Consider the following 21,838-nt stretch of genomic DNA (forward strand, 5'->3'; position numbering starts at 1 on the left):
GTCCGGCCAGCTGAGTAGAGAGTAAAAGCCGCCCACGAGGACCTTCTTCGCCGCCATCCGCCTCAACCCATTCCAAAAAATAAATAAATTCCGATTTATAAATAACCAGAAACAACCCCCCCCCTCTACCCCCGGCCGCCCTCGGGCCCGCCCGTAAACGGTCAGTTTTTAGACATTTATTTATCAGGCAGGACCTGCGGCTGGAGGCGGCGAGGATCCGACGTCACGTGATCTCCTCCCAGGTGTGGAGCGGGAGCAGCACTGGGCTAGTCTCATTGAGTGGGGCCGATCGTCACTGAAGTCCTCAAGTTGACCCCCGCTTGCATTTTCTGCGGCCTGGAGGAGTCCGTGTTTCATTTGTACACTGGGTGTGCGAGACTGCAGCCCCTGTTCCGTTATTTGGAGGGGCTGCTCCTCGAGTTCTGGCTGCGCTTCAGTCCCACGCTCCTGATCTTTGGCCGCCCGGTGAGGAGGGGGGGGGCGGGCAGGTCGGTGGACGTCCTCGTGGGCCTGCTCCTGGGCCTGTTCAAGGTGGCTATCCACAGGTCCGGGATGCTCGCGGCCCGTGGGGGCGGGCGCTCGGCCTGTCTGCCCCTCTTTCGCGGGTTGCTCCGCGCCCGGGTGGCCCTGGAGAGGGAGCACGCGGTGTCTGCCGGTACGCTCGAGGCTTTCCGCGACCGGTGGGCACCGCAGGGGCTGGAGTGCATCCTGGACGAGGCGAATAAAGTTTTAATTTGAAAACTTGGTTTTGGTTTCTTTGGGTTTTTAGTTTGTAAGCACACCCCACACCCCCCCTTCTTATAAAAGGGGGCCTAATTTAAAAAAAACAAGCAGATTGAATTAACCCCTTTCACTCAAGCAATTTTAATGTATAAAAAAAAAAGTCCTCAAGTTGCAATTGGGTTTGTTTTAATCCCCTGCTTCATGTGCTGCAAAGTTACAGAGTGCTTCACCAAGGGGAGGGCGGGCAGAGCAGCAGTTGAGGGCGAGGTTGGGTAAGGATAGGGTTGCGACAGCACCTCCCAAACCCGCGACCTCTACCAACCTAGAAGGACAAGGGCAGCGGGTGCATGGGAACAACGCCACCTGCACGTCCCCCTCCAAGTCACACGCCATCCCGACTTGGAGATATATCGGCCGTTCCTTCATCGTCGCTGGGTCAAAATCCTGGACCTCCCCTCCTAACAGCACTGTGGGAGAACCTTCACCACATGGACTGCAGCGGTTCAAGAAGGCGGCTCACCACCACCTTCTCAGGGGCAATTAGGGATGGGCAATAAATGCCGGTCTCGCCAGCGACGCCCACATCCCATGAATGAATGAAAAAAAGCAGATTCAATGGTAACTTTCCCAAAGGAAATTGGATAAATGCTTCAAAGGGGAAAAATTTGCAGGGCTGTGGGGAAAGGGGTAAGGGATTGGGACTAATTGGGCAGCTCTTTCAAAGAGCCGGCACAGGCACGATGGGCCAAATGGCCTCCTGTGCTGATTAAGAACATAAGAAATAGGAGCAGGAGTAGACCATACGGACCCTCGAGCCTGCTCTGTCATTCAATCAGATCATGGCTGATCTTCAACCTCAACTCCACTTTTCTGCCCGATCCCCATATCCCTTGATTGCCCTAGAGTCCAAAAATCTATCCATCTCAGCCTTGAATATACTCTACGACTCAGCATCCACAGCCCTTGGGTAGAGAATTCCAAAGATTCGCAACCCTCTGAGTGAAGAAATTCCTCCTCATCTCAGTCTTAAATGGCCGACCCCTTATCCTGAATCTATGCCCTCTAGTTCTAGGCTCTCCAGCCAGGGGAAACAACCTCTCAATATCTACCCTGTCAAGCCCCCTCAGAATCTTATATGTTTCAATGAGGTCACCTCTCATTCTTCTAAACTCCAGAGAGTATAGGCCCATTCTGCTCAACCTTTCCCCATAGGACAACCCTCTCATCCCAGGAATTAATCCAGTGAACCTTCGTTGCACCGCATCTAAGGCAAGTATATCCTTCCTTAGATAAGAATCCGCCATCTTGCGTCCCTCCCCGCCGGCCGGGTCCGGCCAGCTGAGTAGAGAGCAACGTCGCCCCGAGGACTTATCTCAGGAAGGATATACTTTAATGCAGTACTGAGTGAGCGCTGCACTGTTGGAGGTGCCATTTTTCAGATGAGTCGTTAAACCGAGGCCCTGTCTGCCCTCTTAGGTGGATGTTAAAAAAAATCTCATGGCACTATTCGAAGAAGAGCAGGGAAGTTCTCTTGGTGTCCTGGCCAATGTTTATCCCTCGACCAACACGTAAAACAGATTGAAAAGCAAAAATACCGTGGATGCTGGAAATCTGAAATAAAAACCGAAAATGCTGGAAATGCTCAGGCAGCATCTTTGGAGAAAGAAGCAAAGTTAACGTTTCAGGTCGATGACCTTTCGTGGACCTAAAACAGATTATTTGGTCATTTATTTCATTGCTGTTTGTGGGATCTTGCTGTGCGCAAATTGGCTGCCGCGTTTCCCTACATTACAGCAGTAACTACACTTCAAAAATACTTTAATGGCTGTAAAGCGCTTTGGGATGTCCTGAGGTTGTGACAGGCGCTATATAAAAGCAATATCTTCTTTTATTTTGATTTAGAGATTTGCTGGCAGCTCTTCTATTAAAATAGTATTTTGGAAAGGCAGCTTGTGGTAAACTAAAGGCAACAGTCTAGGTGTGACCCACAGTCTGTACTGAATTAGCTGATCTCACCCAGGGCGGCACTGCTGGCAATACGATTGCTGTTGCTGATTGACATCCAAGACCTCTGTTGGAAAGTGTATGGACATTGTTTGAGGACAGAATGAAGAGTCATGTATGAGGAATGGCCATGTGGATTAAGTGCCAAAGGGCATCTGTCTTAGTGAAGGAGAGGAGGGGATTTTTTTTTAATGAACAACTTTTTAATAACATTTTGGGATATGGGGAGAAAACATTGCCAATTGGGATAGGGAAAAGGCAAATATCACAATGTTATCAACAGGCAGTGCAGTGAAAGTCTTTACATAGAATTACACAGAGTCTACAACATAGAAACAGGCCATTCGGCCCAACTGAGATCAAGTAGAATGGGCCTATACTCTCTGGAGTTTAGAAGAATGACAGGTGATCTCATTGAAACATATAAGATTCTGAGGGGGCTTGACAGGGTAGATGCTGAGAAGCTGTTTCCCCTGGCCGGAGAGTCTAGAACTAGAGGGCATAGTCTCAGGATAAGGGGTCGGCCATTTAGGACTGAGATGAGGAGGGTGGTGAAAATCTGGAATTCTCCAACCCAGAGGGCTGTGGATGCTCAGTCGTCGAATATATTCAAGACCGATAGATTTTTGGACTCTAAGGGAATCAAAGGATATGGGGATCGGGCGGGAAAGTGGAGTTGAGGTCGAAGATCAGGCAGGATCTTATTGCATGGCGGAGCAGGCTCGAGGGGCGTTATGGCCTACTCCTGCTCCTTTTTCTTATTCTTAACTGCTCTGTGCCAGTGTTTATGCTCCACACGAGCCTCCTCCCCCCACTCTTCATCTCACCCTATCAGGATATCCTTCTATTCCTTTCTCCCTCATGTGTTTATCCAGTTACCCCCTTAAATGCATCGATGGTATTCGCCTCAACTACTCCTTGTGGTAGCGAGTTCCACATTCTCACCACTGTCTGAGTAAAGAAGTTTCTCCTGAATCCCCCATAGAAAATAGGAGCAGGAGTAGGCCATTCGGCCCTTCGAGCCTGTTCCTCCATTCAGTATGACCATTGCTGATCCTCTATCTCAATACCATATTCCCTCTCTCTCCCCATACCCCTTGATTTATTGGATTTATTAGTGACTATCTTATAATTATAGCCCCTAATGTACATTTTTTCATGCACCATGAGCTTCGAAATGTCAGTTGTCAAAATTGCTGCACTTCCGCTTTAAGGTTAAAAAAAAAATCCCAGCGAGCGGGAGATTTAAATTGCTCCATTAGCCAATCAGCGCAGCGGATTTGAGGTCTACCTCCGACTTCGGCGGCTGCAACGCGGTGACGTCAACTTTTCACGCACGCGGTGACGCAGCGGCGTTTGCCAGCTCGAGCCGGAGGGAGCCCGGACGCCGAGATGCTGGTCGTGGCGGCGCGGTTGCTTCTCGTCTCCCTGCTCGGCTGCAGCAGCAGCAGCAGCAGCGGCAGAGCGGCGGCGGAGGAGGACGACGACGAGAGGCTGCCCACCAAGTGCGAAGGTGAGGAGAAGCCGTTATCGAGCCGGTCAGAGTGGGTTTTAAAATGCGGACGTGTCGTCCTCGGGGAGCGGCGGGGTGAAAGGGGAGAAGGGCCTGGACTGTTGCCTATAGCAACGGAGCATCCAAAATGGCGGCGGGGCCAATGGTCCCATTCTAATAATGGCTGTTTGGAAAGATTTGCAGCAGAGTTGTCAAAGCTTAATGAATTGTTGGGAGGAGTGAGATTTATAATTGCAAAAATATAACCTGGCTGTTTGGAGCAGAGTTGTCAAAGCATAATGAATTGTTGGGAGGAGTGAGATTTATAATTGTAAAATGTGTATTATCTATCCATCATGGTATTACTTATCACAAAGGGTAGTGGACATAGATCTGGAACTCTCCTGCAAAAAGCTGTTGAGGCTGAGGGGTCAATTGAAAATGTCATAACCAAGATTGATAGATTTTTGTTATGATGTGGAGATGCCGGTGATGGACTGGGGTTGACAATTGTAAACAATTTTACAACACCAAGTTATAGTCCAGCAATTTTATTTTAAATTCACAAGCTTTCGGAGACTTCCTCCTTCCTCAGGTAAATGTGGACATAAGAATTTATAATGGAAATATGAAATTAAGGGCAAAACATAAGAATTTTTGTTAGGCGAGGGTATTAAGGGTTACGGAACCAAGCCGGGTAGATGGAGTTAAGATGCAGATCAGCCGCGATTTAATTGGATGGCGGGAACAGGCTCGAGGGGCTGAATGGCCTCCTCTTGTTCCTATGTTTCACACTTATCTCAAAGGCGCCCCAAAGTGATTTGTGTACAACTCGATACTTTGTTGTTGCAGTGTTTGCTGCTGAGGCTCTGAATACAGTCCTCGGCATAAACAGGGTCTATTCTAAATGTTGGCGCCTCCATATTTATGAACCATATATTCAGATATTTGAGTACTAGAATCTTGTGGCCTTGCACTTGGGAAGTCATGACCCAAATGAAGTCTTCAGGTGAAGCAAGGTTAGATGCATGGGATATTCGGACCAGGATGTCCAAATTCAATTCAGTCCCCATTTTAAATTCTTATGTTTTGCCCTTAATTTCATATTTCCATTATAAATTCTTATGTCCATATTTATAATGAAACCTACCTATGTAAACTTGTCACGCTGTAATTATACATTCTGCCAGTGGTGGTGCTACAACAGCATGACAAGATTACATAAGCAGTTACATAATAGGAAAAGACCAGCTGGTCCATCGAGGCTGATCTATCCTGGCATGGTGTAACTTAAAGACAATAACCTTCACCCCTCTCACAGTCACGCAATCTCCTGGGAGAGGCAGAAATACAGAGAAAAATAAACTTTAGGTCAATTTAAGGCCAAAGGCAATCAGGTTGCAGGAGATCACGATGACAGATGACATTAGCCCTCGCTGACAAGACCTATCTTCTTTACATGGAGATATTTACCACTCTCAGGAACACGTGCAGCTCCCTTACAGCAACCCACACTCTCACTGCATGTACCAGCAACTCATCCCAGAGATAGACAACGCTCCGCGAAAAACATACTTCCTAGCGTCTAACCGAGCTCTATTTTTGTTATTCATACTTGTATCTCCTAGTCCTCCCAGTTTTTCATTATGAATATGGACAGATGAATTTATAATAATCGTTGACAGACAGTACATGCTGATAGGGTGAGATGAAGTAAGGTGGGAGGAGGCTCGTGCGGAGCATAAACACTGGCACAGACCAGTTGGGCCGAATGGCCTGTTTCTGTGCTATATTTGCTACATAGATCAAAAATCTTACATCTATCAACACAATTAAGTCTTGTGTATAGCATACATTTCCTGTCATGCTTCCAGTAATGCTTTCCCCTTCAAATTTGTTGTTTCAACGGAACAAAATTTGACTGTTCAGTTGCCACAAATCAGTAGCCCCATACATTACATTCCATAATACCCCTATTGTTACAAAACCATATTCTCTGGCTCACTGAATCCAAATAAAGTTTGCTGCAGTAATTTTTTTCTCCTTTCTGAACCAAAAGCAAATTTCAGACCCAAGGAGTATCAGCTGTGACTCAGTGGGTAGCACTATCTTGACTCCGAGTCAGAAGGTGGTAGGTTCAAGTCCCACTCCAGAGACTTGAGCACAAAATCTAGGCTGACACTCCCAGTGCAGTACTGAGGGAGTGCTGCACTGTCGGAGGTGCTGCCTTTCGGATGAGACAAAGGCCTCCTCAGTTGAAAGAAGTAAAAGATCCCACGGCACTTTCGAAAAAGAGCAGGGGAGTTCTCCCTGATGTCCTGATCTTGCTGTGTGCAAATTGGTTGATGCGTTTCCTACATTACAACAGTGACCACATTTCAAAAGTACTTAATTATTTGTAAAGCGCTTTGGGATGTCCTGAGGTGGTGAAAGGTGCTATATAAATGCAAGTCCTTCTTTAATAGTTCTGTAATTATTTTGAACTAAAAAATTTGCATCTGATTTTTTTTTTGTTTTAAGAGTAAATTTTTCATGGTGAGAACTCCACAATTTAAGCACTGAATCAGTATGAAGTGAAAGGGGAAAGCATTTGTCAGGAATGGTACATGTTGGGATCATCCTGCCGAGCTCAAGATGGGTTTTAATTATCTTCTTGCAGTGGCTCGTGCCTCCTGTTAGGCGGTGGTGATGCACCATGAGCTGTGTGTACAGTGGACGAGTATTTCAAACCGTAAGCATGACTTTGTGAAGGGACTAGAGTCCAACTGAAACATCTTATTGCATCGTTCAGCTTTTCCTAACTCCCGTTTTCTTCCTCGTGTGTAAAGTATGCAAGTTCCTGACAGTCGAGCTGCAGACCGCACTGGACAAGTCCAAACGTTCCAAGGAAGTGTTGGAGCTTGGGGAAGTGCTGGACAGTGGGAAAAGGAAGAGAAAGATCAAGTACAACACCTCGTAAGTATTGGACAATAATCTACTGTTGGTACACCCGCCTGCTCTTGTGGTTTATGCTTTTGTTTTCAGGCTTCTGTTGTTCTGTGCTTTATCCTTTTCAATTTTAGCCCAAAAGAATTTCCCCAATAGCTATCCTTATAGTTTAATGGATAAAGGGACAGCCTGGTGTAGTACTAAGACGTAAGGGCAACTCCAGCTGACACATGGATCTCTTACATTCAGCAGGACTTCCTCAAAGTAACTGGGCCAACTTCCATTTGGCCAGTGGTGGTAGAGCCACTTTTTGTGGCCTTGCTGATCTGCTTTTAGAACAAGAACTCCCTCCTCACGACCACTAAGCTGGGCGAGACGGCGGTGTGCTTGCATCGTGAAGTAAAGTAATGTGACCGGGTCGCTTCGGTGTCACTTTCCAGATTTTAAGGTTAAGGTGACTGAAGAGGTCACAAGGTTCCAGATTCGATTCCCGGTTAGCTGACTTCAACTGGGGCAAGACGGGATTGGGCTCGACGGTGATACTCACACGTGAAGAAGGGGCATTTGGGTGAGGTATTGGAGAGTGCCTCACACCCCAAGAAATGTTATCACATTTATGGGGGGGGGGGGGGGGGGTGAACAGAGGAAATTGAGGAAAACATTTATGGGAGGATGTGAAGGCCTTAGAGAGTGCAGAAAAGATTTACTAGAATGGTTCCAGGGAGGAGGGACTTCAGTTACGTGGATAGACTGGAGAAGCTGGGGTTGTTCTCCTTAGAGCAGAGGGTTGAGAGGAGATTTGATAGAGGTGTTCAAAATCATGAGGGGTTTAGATAAAGTAAATAAAGAGAAACTGTTCCCATTGGCGGAAGGGTCGAGAACCAGAGGACACAGATTTAAGGTGATTGGCAAAAGAACCAAATGCAACATGAGAAGAACATTTTTACGCAGCGAGTAGCTATGATCTGGACGGGTGGTGGAAGCAGATTCAGTCGTGGTCTTCAAAAAGGAATTGGATTGAAAACCTGAAGGGAAAAAATTTGAAGGGCTACGGGGAAAGAGCGGGGGAATGGGACTAACTGGATTGCTCTTACAAAGAGCTGGCATGGGCTTGATGGGCTGAATGGCCTCCTTCTGCACTGTAACCATTCTATGATTGGTGTGCAGCCATGATTTTAAACCAAGTTCCCAAATGTGGTCATTTCATTTGGCTCTGCCTTCTCCCCACTTTGAGCACTGCATTTTTCCAATCCCTTCAAAATGCTGTGCTGTAGACTGCAAGGATGTTGGCTGGTGCTGGGAATTTGCCACATAGTAAGTTTTGAGTTTGATGGGGTGATGAGAAGTGGCTGGTTGTTGGCTCACAGGGAAGAAAGACTACTGCTGGATGGCTGTAGAATATTGCACGGAGAGGCATGGGAGCGGGTTGCTTTGCTTTGCTTTCTGTCTGGAGCTGGTACATGGCACAAAAAGATTGAAGACTGAAGAGTGGGGAGATGATTAAAAATGGCTTAAACAAGCAAATCATTCCAGCAGGTGCAAGTCAAAAATCCAAGGCAACTGTTTTCAAAATAACCCAAATTACACCATAAAAGGACTTTCAAACTACCAACTCTTAGTGTTAAACCTTTTTAAGACTGTGGCATTTACAGCTTTTGTAGAAAAATTCAGACTTCAAACTGAAAATTTTCAGGGGGAAAATAGCCTTTGGGATTAACGAGCTCTGAACATTTTCAGACTACTTCTGACATCTCCAGGTGTTACATGTTTACATTCAACAGGCCAACTCTAACCCTGCAGCCTGCATCTCTCTCTTGTTTCAGATTCGATAGCCATGAATAAAAGTGCAGACTTGAGGGTGAGAGTATCACCACTTCAAACATTTTTTTGTTGAACAAGGCCCTGGTCTCCACAGCAAAGTTAGAATGTACAGCACAGAAACAGGCCATTCAGCCCTACTGGTCCATGCTGGTGTTTATGCTCCACACGAGCCTCCTCCCACCCCTCTTCATCTCACCCTATCAGCATATCCTTCTATTCCTTTCTCCCTCATGTTTATCTAGCTTCCCCTTAAATGCATCTGTGCTATTCACCTCATCTACTCCATGTGGTAATGGGTTCCACAAAGTTAGGAGTTTTTATTTACTTCAAATGACTCTCCTGTTTTAATAGCGAGACTCGACTTGCGGATGCCATGGATAATATCTGCGAAAGGATCCTGCAATACAGCGTACACGCAGAGCGACCTGGAAGCTTAAGATATGCAAAGGTAAAGCGAGATACTTTTGAAAGCAAAAACACCAGCGAGTGTATACGTTCTCAAACAGTTCGATGTAGAAGGGATGTGCAGGATCTGTGATCGTGTGGGTGCACAGTCTGGCTGAGCCCGGCTGCCCACACATTCCACAGCTGGCCGACGCTTTGGGTAGTGGCTGGATATGGGGTTGCCGAGTCCAAAACTGCGCACTGGGACAATAGGAACAGGGCGGATGGTTGGAATTATGTCTTGTATTCTGAGGCGTACTTCCATGGAAATCTTAATACCCGTTGGCCAGGGTGAATCGGAGGATACAGCGTGCCGTTGGTCTCCCTGTACGGCGAGTCCCTGGTCTGCCTGATGCCCAGAGGAAGCTGCTGAATGTGCTGTTGTATCCTGCACTGTGTCCACTCAATGACACTGTGGTGTATTTTGCCTGCGCTGCTCAAACCCATTGCCTTGCAATCTGGACCACGCTAACCCGCTGTTAATCGGGGACATTCTGAAATGATTTAGACCATGAAAGATGTTTTATACAGTTTTTAAAAAAAGCAAAATCACAATTATGCAATTTCATTAAAATAATAATGCTATGAGTTAAATTTGGAAATTATAATGAATGAAATATAACAGTAAAAACAACAACGTAATCTGATGTAACTGAAAAGAGTGTGTGCGTGGTGTGCGTCCCCACTAGTATAACTTGTGTGTGCTCATTCATCAGTATAACTGTGCGTGCGCTGTACCTTCACTGGTATAACGTGTGTGTATAAAAGTGTAACTGGTATCAATAGCAGGGAAGGCCTGCTGTGGGAAAGCTGATGGCCACCTGTGCTGTGCCCCTTGAGCTTTTGGTATTGCTGTTTGCAGGGCACTAGTGAGACGATGATGACCCTGAAGAACCTGGTAAACAAAGGTGTCAAAGTGGAGCTGGGGATTCCATTCGAAATGTGGGACGAGCCCTCAGCCGAGGTCACGGACTTGAAAAAACAGGTAAATGGCTCTTGCACAATTTTATGTGGGTTTTTTTGTGACCATTTGTCTCTCTCCCTCCTTTCTCTACTGAGGGCATTAGCAGTTCCATGGGCACTGGTACCATGCCCAGTTGGTCAATCTCCACATGTGAGTAGTGGCAACAAGTGCTGTCAGACTATTCAACTGGAGGGAGCATCATCCTCTCCTCACCTGCAATCCGTGCCTGTACACTTTCCAACAGGGATCACGGGATAGCAATCAGGAGCGGGAATCCTGGCCAATCTACCATCAATTAAATGGGGCTGAGGCCAACACCCTGAGTTAGGATCAGCTAACTACAGTTGGGTTGAATGGTACTTAGTTACAATGCAATGAAGGATAATGAACCCGATACCACACCTGTTGATCTTTTTCCTTTTAGTGTGAGAACATGTTGGAACGGTACGAGGAGGTGGTAGAGGACTGGTACTTTCACCATCAGGACCTACACCTGGAGAGGTTTCTGTGTGCGGGCCATGTGCTGAGAAAGAATGACCAAGGTCAGTCCGGTGTGCATGCTTTTGACCATATTCTGCCCTTTCCTCCTCTTGTGGTGTTGGCTGCTTGCTGTGATACAGTTCCATTGGCACCGGTAGCCCACGTGTGAGTCTGGACACTGAGTTTTGGCAGGATTTGCTTTGGTAATAATTTTCCAAAATTCTCTGGACTCGGCAAGGGTCCCGGCAGATTGGAAAACTGCTAATGTAACACCCTTATTTAAAAAGGGTAGTAGGCAGAAGGCTGGAAATTATAGACCAGTTAGCCTAACATCTGTGGTGGGTAAAATTTTGGAGTCTATTATTAAGGAGACAGTAGCGGAACATTTGGATAAACATAATTTAATAGGACAAAGTCAGCATGGCTTTACGAAGGGGAAGTCATATCTGACAAATTTGCTTGAGTTCTTTGAGGACATAACGTACAGGGTGGATAAAGGGGAACCAGTGGATGTAGTGTATTTAGACTTCCAGAAGGCATTCGACAAGGTGCCACATAAAAGATTATTGCTCAAGATAAAGAATCACTGGATTGGGGGTAATATTCTGGCATGGGTGAAGGATTGGTTATCTAACAGGAAGCAGAGAGTTGGGATAAATGGTTCATTCTCGGACTGGCAACCAGTAGCCGGTGGTGTTCCGCAGGGGTTGGTGCTGGGTCCCCAACTCTTTACAATCTATATTAACGATTTGGAGGAGGGGACCGAGTGTAACATATCAAAGTTTGCAGATGATACAAAGATGGGAGGGAAAGTAGAGAATGAGGAGGACATAAAAAACCTACAAGGGGATATAGACAGGCTGGGTGAGTGGGCGGAGATTTGGCAGATGCAATACAATATTGGAAAATGTGAGGTTATGCACTTTGGCAGGAAAAATCGGAGAGCAAGTTATTATCTTAATGGCGAGAAACTGGAAAGTACTGCAGTACAAAGGGATCTGGGGGTCCTAGTGCAAGAAAATCAGAAAGTTAGTTTGCAGGTGCAGCAGGTGATCAAGAAGGCCAACGGAATGTTGGCTTTTATTGCCAGGGGGATAGAATATAAAAACAGGGAGGTATTGCTGCAGTTATATAAGGTATTGGTGAGACCGCACCTGGAATACTACATACAGTTTTGGTCTCCATACTTAAGAAAAGACATACTTGCTCTCGAGGCAGTACAAAGAAGGTTCACTCGGTTAATCCCGGGGATGAGGGGGCGGACATATGAGGAGAGGTTGAGTAGATTGGGACTCTACTCATTGGAGTTCAGAAGAATGAGAGGCGACCTTATTGAAACATATAAGATTGTGAAGGGGCTTGATCGGGTGGATGCGGTAAGGATGTTCCCAAGGATGGGTAAAACTAGAACTAGGGGGCATAATCTTAGAATAAGGGGCTGCTCTTTCAAAACTGAGATGAGGAGAAACTTCTTCACTCAGAGGGTAGTAGGTCTGTGGAACTTGCTGCCCCAGGAAGCTGTGGAAGCTACATCATTAAATAAATTTAAAACAGAAATAGACAGTTTCCTAGAAGTAAAGGGAATTAGGGGTTACGGGGAGCGGGCAGGAAATTGGACATGAATTTAGATTTGAGGTTAGGATCAGATCAGCCATGATCTTGTTGAATGGCGGAGCAGGCTCGAGGGGCCGATTGGCCTACTCCTGCTCCTATTTCTTATGTTCTTATGATGTGCAATTGAGCCTGTTCATGTCTGCACCTGTTTTCCCCACACTTTTTATAACATGAAAAGTCAGCTTGGCTCAGTTGGTGGAACTCTTGCTTCTGGGTCGCAAGGCCGTCTGTTCAAATCCCCACACTAGGACTTCAGCACAAAGTATAGTCTAAAACTTCGGTGCCGTGCAGCGGGGGATGCTGCAGTCAGAGGTGCCGCCCTTTAGATGAGACGTTAAACCGAGGCCCCTCTGAGTGGCTGTAAAAGATCCAATGGTGCCATTGGAAGAAGAGCAAGGAGTTCTCAGAGTCCTGGGCAACATTTTTCCCTCGACCACAACCATCAAAATCAGGTTTACCGATCATTAACTCATTTCTGTTTGTAGAATCTTGCTGTGTCCAAAATGGCTGCCTACAAGAGTCACTGCACCTGTGTGTAATTCATTGCGTGTGAAGTTCTTTGAGATGTTTCTGAGAAATGTTCTGAGTTGCTAATGAAATGCAAGTCCTTTGAAACTTGCTGCTATCCAGTTCCACCAGGAACTGGCATCAAACTTTAGAATCATAGAAGTTTACAACATGGAAACAGGCCCTTCGGCCCAACATGTCCATGTCGCCCAGTTTATACAACTAAGCTAGTCCCAATTGCCTGCACTTGGCCTATATCCCTCTATACCCATCTTACCCATGTAACTGTCCAAATGCTTTTTAAAAGACAAAATTGTACCCGCCTCTACTCCTGCTTCTGGCAGCTCGTTCCAGACACTCACCACCCTTTGAGTGAAAAAATTGCCCCTCTGGACCCTTTTGTATCTCTCCCCTCTCACCTTAAATCTATGCCCCCTCGTTATAGACTCCCCTACCTTTGGGAAAAGATTTTGACTATCTACCTTATCTATGCCCCTCATTATTTTATAGACTTCTATAAGATCACCCCGAAACCTCCTACTCTCCAGGGAAAAAAGTCTCAGTCTATCCAACCTCTCCCTATAAGTCAAACCATCAAGTCCTGGTAGCATCCTGGTAAATCTTTTCTGCACTCTTTCTAGTTTAATAATATCCTTTCTATAATAGGGTGACCAGAACTGTACACAGTATTCCAAGTGTGGCCTCACTAATGTCCTGTACAACTTCAACAAGACATCCCAACTCCTGTATTCAATGTTCTGACCAATGAAACCAAGCATGCTGAATGCCTTCTTCACCACCCTATCCACCTGTGACTCCACTTTCAAGGAGCTATGAACCTGTACTCCTAGATCTCTTTGTTCTATAACTCTCCCCAACGCCCTACCATTAACGGAGTAGGTCCTGGCCCGATTCGATCTACCAAAATGCATCACCTCACATTTATCTAAATTAAACTCCATCTGCCATTCATCGGCCCACTGGCCCAATTTATCAAGATCCCGTTGCAATCCTAGATAACCTTCTTCACTGTCCACAATGCCACCAATCTTGGTGTCATCTGCAAACTTACTAACCATGCCTCCTAAATTCTCATCCAAATCATTAATATAAATAACAAATAACAGCGGACCCAGCACCGATCCCTGAGGCACACCGCTGGTCACAGGCCTCCAGTTTGAAAAACAACCCTCTGCAACCACCCTCTGTCTTTTGTCGTCAATCCAATTTTGTATCCAATTGGCTACCTCACCTTGGATCCCGTGAGATTTAACCTTATGTAACAACCTACCATGCGGTACCTTGTCAAAGGCTTTGCTAAAGTCCATGTAGACCACGTCTACTGCACAGCCCTCATCTATCTTCTTGGTTACCCTTCAAAAAACTCAATCAAATTCGTGAGACATGATTTTCCTCTCAAAACCATGCTGACTGTTCCTAATCAGTCCCTGCCTCTCCAAATGCCCGTAGATCCCTGTCTCTCAGAATACCCTCGAACAACTTACCCACTACAGATGTCAGGCTCACCGGTCTGTAGTTGCCAGGCTTTTCCCTGCTGCCCTTCTTAAACAAAGGCACAACATTTGCTACCCTCCAACCTTCAGGCACCTCACCTCACAATGAGGGGAAACTCCTGCAGCTCCACAGCATGAAGAAGCATGAAGGTGCACAGGAAGAAGCGGAAGTAGAACACGAAAAACAACAGCTGGAGAAAAAACACAACTGATTGCCCGGTGGTTACAAAAAATAACAGTTGATTCACCAAAATAAAGTCACTTCACAGCTGCCTGATCTCTCCCTACACCCTCTATAAAGCCCCTCACTGTCCAAGACTTCTGTTTAGTTCCTTCATAAGACAGAAGACTATGGGGGTTATATTGGATAACAATTAACCCGTGCCCGGTTGTTGAGATTCGTGCTGCCGGATCCTCTCCATGATTTCTGCGTGCAGCCAGCGCTACCTGCGCTGTTGAGTGGCTGCACACATCAGCAGGGGGTCCGATGTAGGGCGTGGCCAGCATTACTTAAAGGCAGCCAGCACCTCTTAAAGGGGAGGTGCAATATCAATGCAATCGGTGGTGGAAGACAAGTGTAATGGCTGAACCTGCAAGAGAGTGTGCACCGAGGTTCGTCGGTGACGCATTGGAGGCCTTGATGGAGGAGGTGGACGCACGGAGGGCCAACCTATATTTGCAGGGAGGCAGGAGACCCTCCAGACTTAGTTACTTAAGTCAGAAACTAGAGTCTTAAACTTAAATAAAGCCAATTACATGGGTATGAGGGGTGAGCTGGCTAAAGTACATTGGGAAATTAGATTAAAGGGCATGACTGTTGATGAGCAATGGCAAACATTTCAAGAGATATTTCAATATTCTTAATGAATATACATTCCATTGAGAAATAAGAACTCCACGGGAAAAGTGATTCATCCGTGGCTAATTGAAGAAGTTAAGGATAGTATTAGATTAAAAGAAGAGGCTTATAATGTTACGAAGAACAGTATCCTGAGGATTGGGAGAGTTTTAGAAACCAGCAAAGAATGACCAAAAAATTGATAAAAAGGGAGAAAATAGAATATGAAAGTAAACTAGCAAGAAATATAAAAACAGATTGTAAGAGCTTCTACATGTATGTAAAAAGGAAGAGAGTAGCAAAAGTAAACTTGCTCTCGAGGCAGTACAAAGAAGGTTCACTCGGTTAATCCCGGGGATGAGGGGGCAGACATATGAGGAGAGGTTGAGTAGATTGGGACTCTACTCATTGGAGTTCAGAAGAATGAGAGGCGATCTTATTGAAACATATAAGATTGTGAAGGGGCTTGATCGGGTGGATGCGGTAAGGATGTTCCCAAGGATGGGTGAAACTAGAACTAGGGGGCATAATCTTAGAATAAGGGGCTGCTCTTTCAAAACTGAGATGAGGAGAAACTTCTTCACTCAGAGGGTAGTAGGTCTGTGGAATTTGCTGCCCCAGGAAGCTGTGGAAGCTACATCATTAAATAAATTTAAAACAGAAATAGACAGTTTCCTAGAAGTAAAGGGAATTAGGGGTTACGGGGAGCGGGCAGGAAATTGGACATGAATTTAGATTTGAGGTTAAGATCAGATCAGCCATGATCTTATGAATGGCGGAGCAGGCTCGAGGGGCCGATTGGCCTACTCCTGCTCCTATTTCTTATGTTCTTAAATATTGGTCCCTTAGAGGCTGAGACAGGAGAAATTATAATGGGGAATAAGGAAATGGCAGAGACATTAAACAAATATTTTGTATCTGCCTTCACAGGAGAAGACACAAAAAGCATACGAGAAATAGTGGGCAACCAAGGGGCTAATGAAAGTGAGGAACTTAAAGTAATTAATATCAGTAGAGAAAAAGTACTGGAGAAACTAATGGGAAACGATGATTACATCCATGCTGACCTTAGAAAATGATTAAAGTCCATGTATCACCATCAGTACCTCTTTCTTTTTAAAAAAAAATGTATATTGATCATGAGGTATTCCCGTTTCTCTAAAGCTTGATTAAATAGCAATTTAAAGGACAGAAGCTGTTTCTGTATACGCTGCTTATAATATTGTAAAGTTGAAATTTGCACGGCATTTAGGGTTCCCAACCCTCCAGGATTGCCCTGGAGTCTCCAGGAGGTGAAGATTAATCTCCAAGACACTGCTGCAAGCAACACCAGGGAGAAAAATCATAGGGACATTAAAAGAATTGTTTCTTTTTTTCATTTTCTTTGAACATTTTTTGTTTTTTTGTTATAAAAATGTTGGGAGATGTGGAAAAGAAGGCTGTATGACCAGGCGGGGCGGTTATGTGATGAAACCTCCAGGAATATGTCCATCCGGAGTTGGCAACCCCAATGGCATTGCAACTTTATTCCCTGACTGTTGACTTAATTATCTCTGAACTTGGCTTTCTCTGCTTCCAGATTGCCTGACTGAAGTGTGGAAAGGAAAAAAAGGGGATTTGGGCAAAAATGAGGAGGGGAAAATAAGGACGACAGACGGAGAAGAGGAGAAAACAGCGACAGAAGACGAGTTCAGTGAAGGAGATAAAGAGAACAAAATGGCTGAACAGGAAGCCGTGCATCACGATGCTGGTGAACTCTGACCTGTTGTGCAAGTGCGCCGCACTAAATTGGATTAGAAAACCATTCCATTGCCCATGACTGACTTGGAACTGATTAACCGTACTGAACAGGATAATCAATGAGGACCATTTTATCCTCATTACACTCTCTCTCTCTTGTATCTATTCTCTTAATCCAGGGGAGTCCAAACTACTCGCAGCCTTGAGCCCTGACACTCCAGCTCACAAAGCCCTATTTGTGGTTTTGTTTCTTATTCCTGGTTTTGAGTATTGTGGGCCTCGAGGCTTGGAACAGATCTGTCCTGAAACGCTGTTGCCTCAATAGGTGGATAAATCCTAAATCAGAATGCCAAGATTGGTTAGTATCAGCGACTTGAGGTGTTTGGGACTTAATTTGGGATTTAAACTTTATGTGTGACCCATGCAGCTAAGCAGGCAACCAAGACAGAAAAGTTTGGGCTCTCTAATATGCAGTCTCCCTTTTCCTATCTTCTGGTCCTCGACCTGTAGTGCAGGTCAGGGTCTCGCAAAACTGCCAACTTATTTGGGGGTGTTTTAATGCTTGTCCCAGAGCTGCAAATGCTATAATATGTTTTAGTTACCTTTTTTATTAGTGTTTTTTATTTCCCTCTCTCATTGCATCACTCGGCAGCTGTGAGGGCCAGCCTGACAGGAAATATGTACAGGTTTGTATCAGTTTCCCAGGATATTTGCGCAGCCCGTACAGATGTAAAACCGATTTCTTCAAACTGTGGGGGGGGGGGGAGGAATTTGCACAAAACCCGTACAGATTTCCTGCTACCCAGGGAATCTGCTTCCTCCCAGGATCCTGCAACGGCCACTCTGTAAACAGTCAGCCCCTAAGCACTCCGCTAGAGCAACTCAAATCAGCTCAAACTCCATGTTAAACCAACAAATCCATTGCCTCTCAGTTTCTGGTATAATCCAAATAGCTTCATTGCATTTTAGCCTTGTTAGACACTCCAATGATTTATTTTATAAAGTTATTGAATTAGCAGCCATCCTTTAATGTCCAAAGTGTATCCCCGGTGTCATGAGCAAACTGACCCTGCGTTTCTCTAAGTGGGTACGACTCTTCCTTTGTTAGGTGTTGCCCGTTCACGACCTCCCGTACCATGCACTTTACCAGGTGAGTGACGTTCTGCCAGCTGGTCACTGGGAAGCACGTGGGAGCACCCTGGGGACGGCCATCACTATAAACTCTACCCTCCTCTTTTATCCCGGGAGCTCCTCTGAACATAGCCTTCCCTCGTGCACTCGAACTTGCAAAGCATCTGCTTTGCCTCTTCCGAGTACTTGGGAGAAGTGAACGATTGAACTCCCGAGACAGCAGGAGATACTTTTTTTATTTCCCCCCTCCCAACTTAACATGGCTTGGTTTTGGGTGGGCGGGAAGGAGTACCATCCTAGACTCCTATTTAAATCAAAATTTTAAAATCATCTACTGTTTAGAAGAGCCAAAACCTTCAATTATTTTTGAAAACGGGGTGAACGTCTGCGGTTTGTTAAAGAACAGAACCTGCACTCGATCCACTTCCTAGATGTGGGGTTGAGGTGAGTCTCGCCTTTTGAAGCAATAACAGTCGCTCAGGAGCAAAGTGTCGATTTACAACAACAACAACGTGCATTTATATAGCGCCTTTAACGTAGTGAAACGTTCCAAGGCGCTTCACGGGAGCGATCATCAAACAAGATTTGACACCGAGCCTCGTACTATTAGGACAGGTGACCAAAAGCTTAGTCAAAGAGAGAGGTTTTAAGGGGCGTCGTAAAGGAAGAGAGAGAGATTATTTACAGTGTACTGGTAATACAGTGTGTGTTTGCCTAACCGCAAATGAAGCAATACAATCGTTCAGTGTTAGCAGCTCCATTGTGTTAATGAAGAGCAACGTATCCAGATCTACCTCCTTCAACTTCGAGCTGTAGCTGTTTCTAGACTTCGTTTGTTCATTGAGTGTCTGCTACACTTTTATTATAAATACAATGAACGAGTGAATGAAACGCAGCTGCTTATCTCTACCCCACCTCTATGGATTTCCAGTTGATTATTTTTTAAGCAGTGCCGTTTACATTACTCTTGCCTGAGTGCCCACCTTGTGTAACCGGTTGTGCTGAATGGGTCAGGGAGACACCACCAAGGGGGTTCCAAAAAAAAGAGGGGAGATGAGGAGAAACTTTTTTACGCAGCAAATTATGATGATCTGGAATGCGCTGCCTGAAAGGGCGGTGGAAGCAGATTCAATGGAACTTTCAAAAGGGAATTGGATAAATACTTGAAGGGGAGAAAATTGCAGGGCTATGGGGACTAATTGAATAGCTCTTTCAAAGAGCTAGCACAGGCAAGATGGGCCAAACGGCCTCGTTCTGTGATTGGAGCAGGTACACTTTATAACACTAGTATAATTCACCATCAGATGGGTTGGTCTGTTTAGATGCTGATTTTTTTTTTAAGTGTCCACTACTATTGGGGATAGCATCTTTTGCCATCATGGTCTGTGCCTTGCTAACCTATTTGAAAACTCACTAGTTTGTCAGACTAATCAATCACATTCTTTACGCCCCCTCCCCCTTTACCTGAATCTCCAGTAAGCTGAAGGAGGATGAAATGATTGCACACTTTTTAATACCGTACACCTCAACTGTGTGGAGAGGCAGGTATCCTGTGGGTCCGTAATATACCTCATTGACCTGGCGAACTGGTTGGTGGATTGGGTTAGCACAATGCTCTCTTGGCTCTTAAGATATCACTTCAAGGAATCACAAGGTAGCCTGTGCTATCATCATGTAACCTGCCAGCTCGTGCTGCTCCAGCTAAACGCAGCTCGGCTCTTTTAGTCCCAAGTTGCAGCATGTACTATTTTCTGTTACATTTTTAAAATAGCTGTTATAGCTGCAGGAGTTTTATATTGTATTCGTTTCATACGTTCAGTGTTTCTAAATATGTTTATACTTAAAATATAGATTTTTTAAAAAGGGTCTCTTTCAGAATCCACTGTCGTTGAAGTACTTGGCCAAAGGTGAGAACTGCAGGACAGGGTTATCCCAGTGAGCTGCTTGCTTGTAGACACATGGATGTATGTACTGTCTGCCTGTCTATTGTAATTAATATCTGAAATAAAGAAAGTTGACTGCTGATACCAGAGTCGGAATCTAATTATTTGAGATATCACGATGATATCTTACAGGCAGCTGTATTGTATAAAGAAGGAGAACTATCTATTGTAATGAAATCCAACACAATAGATTTTATGAAGTGCACATTTAGATGCAAAATATTGTCTGGTTCTCACAGGTGATGTGATGATCCTGCTTGTATCATAGCTCAGTTGGTAAATTCACTGCCTCGTGCAGAACGAGTGGGGTCCCAGGTTTGATCGGTGCTGAGTTAGCTTTGCTCAGCTTGGGCGCAGTGGGGATGCTACAATTGGGCTCAATGCCCTCCTGGAAAGTGTGGGCAGCGTTGGACTTGCAACGACTGGGCTTTTTGGAGCTAGCTGCCCCAGTAATTTTGATGTTGGAAGGGGAGAGTGGAGCTGCCTGCATGCACAACTGCATTCATTTGCCATTCTGTGCAGGACCCTTTATCTGTTCGGCCCTGCACGAGCAGACCTCTGCCCATGCCAAAACAAAAAGGCAGCCACCTTTATCGGGCTTGGTTGTGGTGTTCTGGCAAGAGGGAATAACCCTGCCGGATCTGGCTCGCAGTGTGGGTGAGGTATCTGTGTACTGTCAGCACCTGTGGAACCATGGCCCAGCGTCAGACAGCGGAGGGAAAAGTGCAGGAAACGCACGTGCTTCATACCCAGGGCAGGGTCACGTGGGAAGCATAGGAACAGGAGTAGACAATTCAGCCCCTCGAGCCTGTTCCGCCATTCAATTAGAGCATAACTGATCTCTGTACCTTAACACCATCTACCTGCCTTGGCTCTGTGTAACTCTTAATACCGTTACCCAACAAAAATCTATCAATTTTTGTCCAATTATGCAACTGTGAAGCGCCTTGGGAAGTTCTGCTATGTTAAAGGTGCTATATAAATGCGTCTTTCTTTTGATAGAATGGCTACAGCACAGAAGGAGGAGGACATTTGGCCCATCGAGCCCATGCCAGCTCTTTGTAAGAGCAATCCAGTTAGTTCCATTTCCCCTGCTCTTTCCCCGTAGCCCTGCAAATTTTTTCCCTTCAAGTACTTATCCAATTCCTTTTTGAAAGCCACACTTGAATCTGCTTCCACCACCCTAACTACTCGCTGCGTGAATCAGTTTTTCCTCATGTCGCCTTTGGTTCTTTTGCCAATCTTTTGCCTTAAATGTGTGTCCGCTGGTTCTCGACCCTTCTGCCAATTGGAACAGTTTCTCTTTACTTTATCTTAACCCTTCATGATTTTGAACACCTCTATCAAATCTCCTCTCCACCTTCTCTGCTCTAAGAACAACTCCAGCTTCTCCAGTCTATCCACATAACTAAAGCCCCCTCAACCCTGGAACTATTCTTGTAAATCTCTTCTGCACCCTCTCTAAGGCCTTCACATCCTTCCTAAAGTGCGGTGCCCAGAATTAGACACAATACTCCAGTTGTGGTTAAACCAGTGTTTTATAAAGGTTCAACATAGCTTCCTTGCTTTTGTACTCTATGCCTCTATTTATAAAGCCCAGGATCCTTTATGCTTTTTTAACCGCTTTCTCAACCTGTCCTGCCACCTTCAAAGATTTGTGTACATATACCCCCAGGTCTCTCTGTTCCTGCGCCC

General features: G+C 45.4%; 1 protein-coding gene across 1 annotated transcript; it reads left to right on the forward strand.

Moving 5' to 3' along the window:
- The first annotated feature begins 4,090 nt into the window (after window positions 1-4,090).
- Window positions 4,091-20,225, forward strand: cnpy4 (canopy FGF signaling regulator 4). Its single transcript, XM_067972179.1, has 6 exons — window positions 4,091-4,240; window positions 7,048-7,174; window positions 9,320-9,416; window positions 10,275-10,397; window positions 10,801-10,918; window positions 16,909-20,225. Exons 1-6 carry the CDS (start codon window positions 4,120-4,122, stop codon window positions 17,088-17,090), a joined length of 768 nt encoding a protein of 255 aa, XP_067828280.1. The 5' UTR covers window positions 4,091-4,119; the 3' UTR covers window positions 17,091-20,225.
- The last annotated feature ends 1,613 nt before the right edge of the window (window positions 20,226-21,838 follow it).

Source organism: Heptranchias perlo, chromosome 35 (genome assembly GCF_035084215.1).
Source record: "Heptranchias perlo isolate sHepPer1 chromosome 35, sHepPer1.hap1, whole genome shotgun sequence".
NCBI classification, from domain to species: Eukaryota; Metazoa; Chordata; class Chondrichthyes; order Hexanchiformes; family Hexanchidae; genus Heptranchias; species Heptranchias perlo.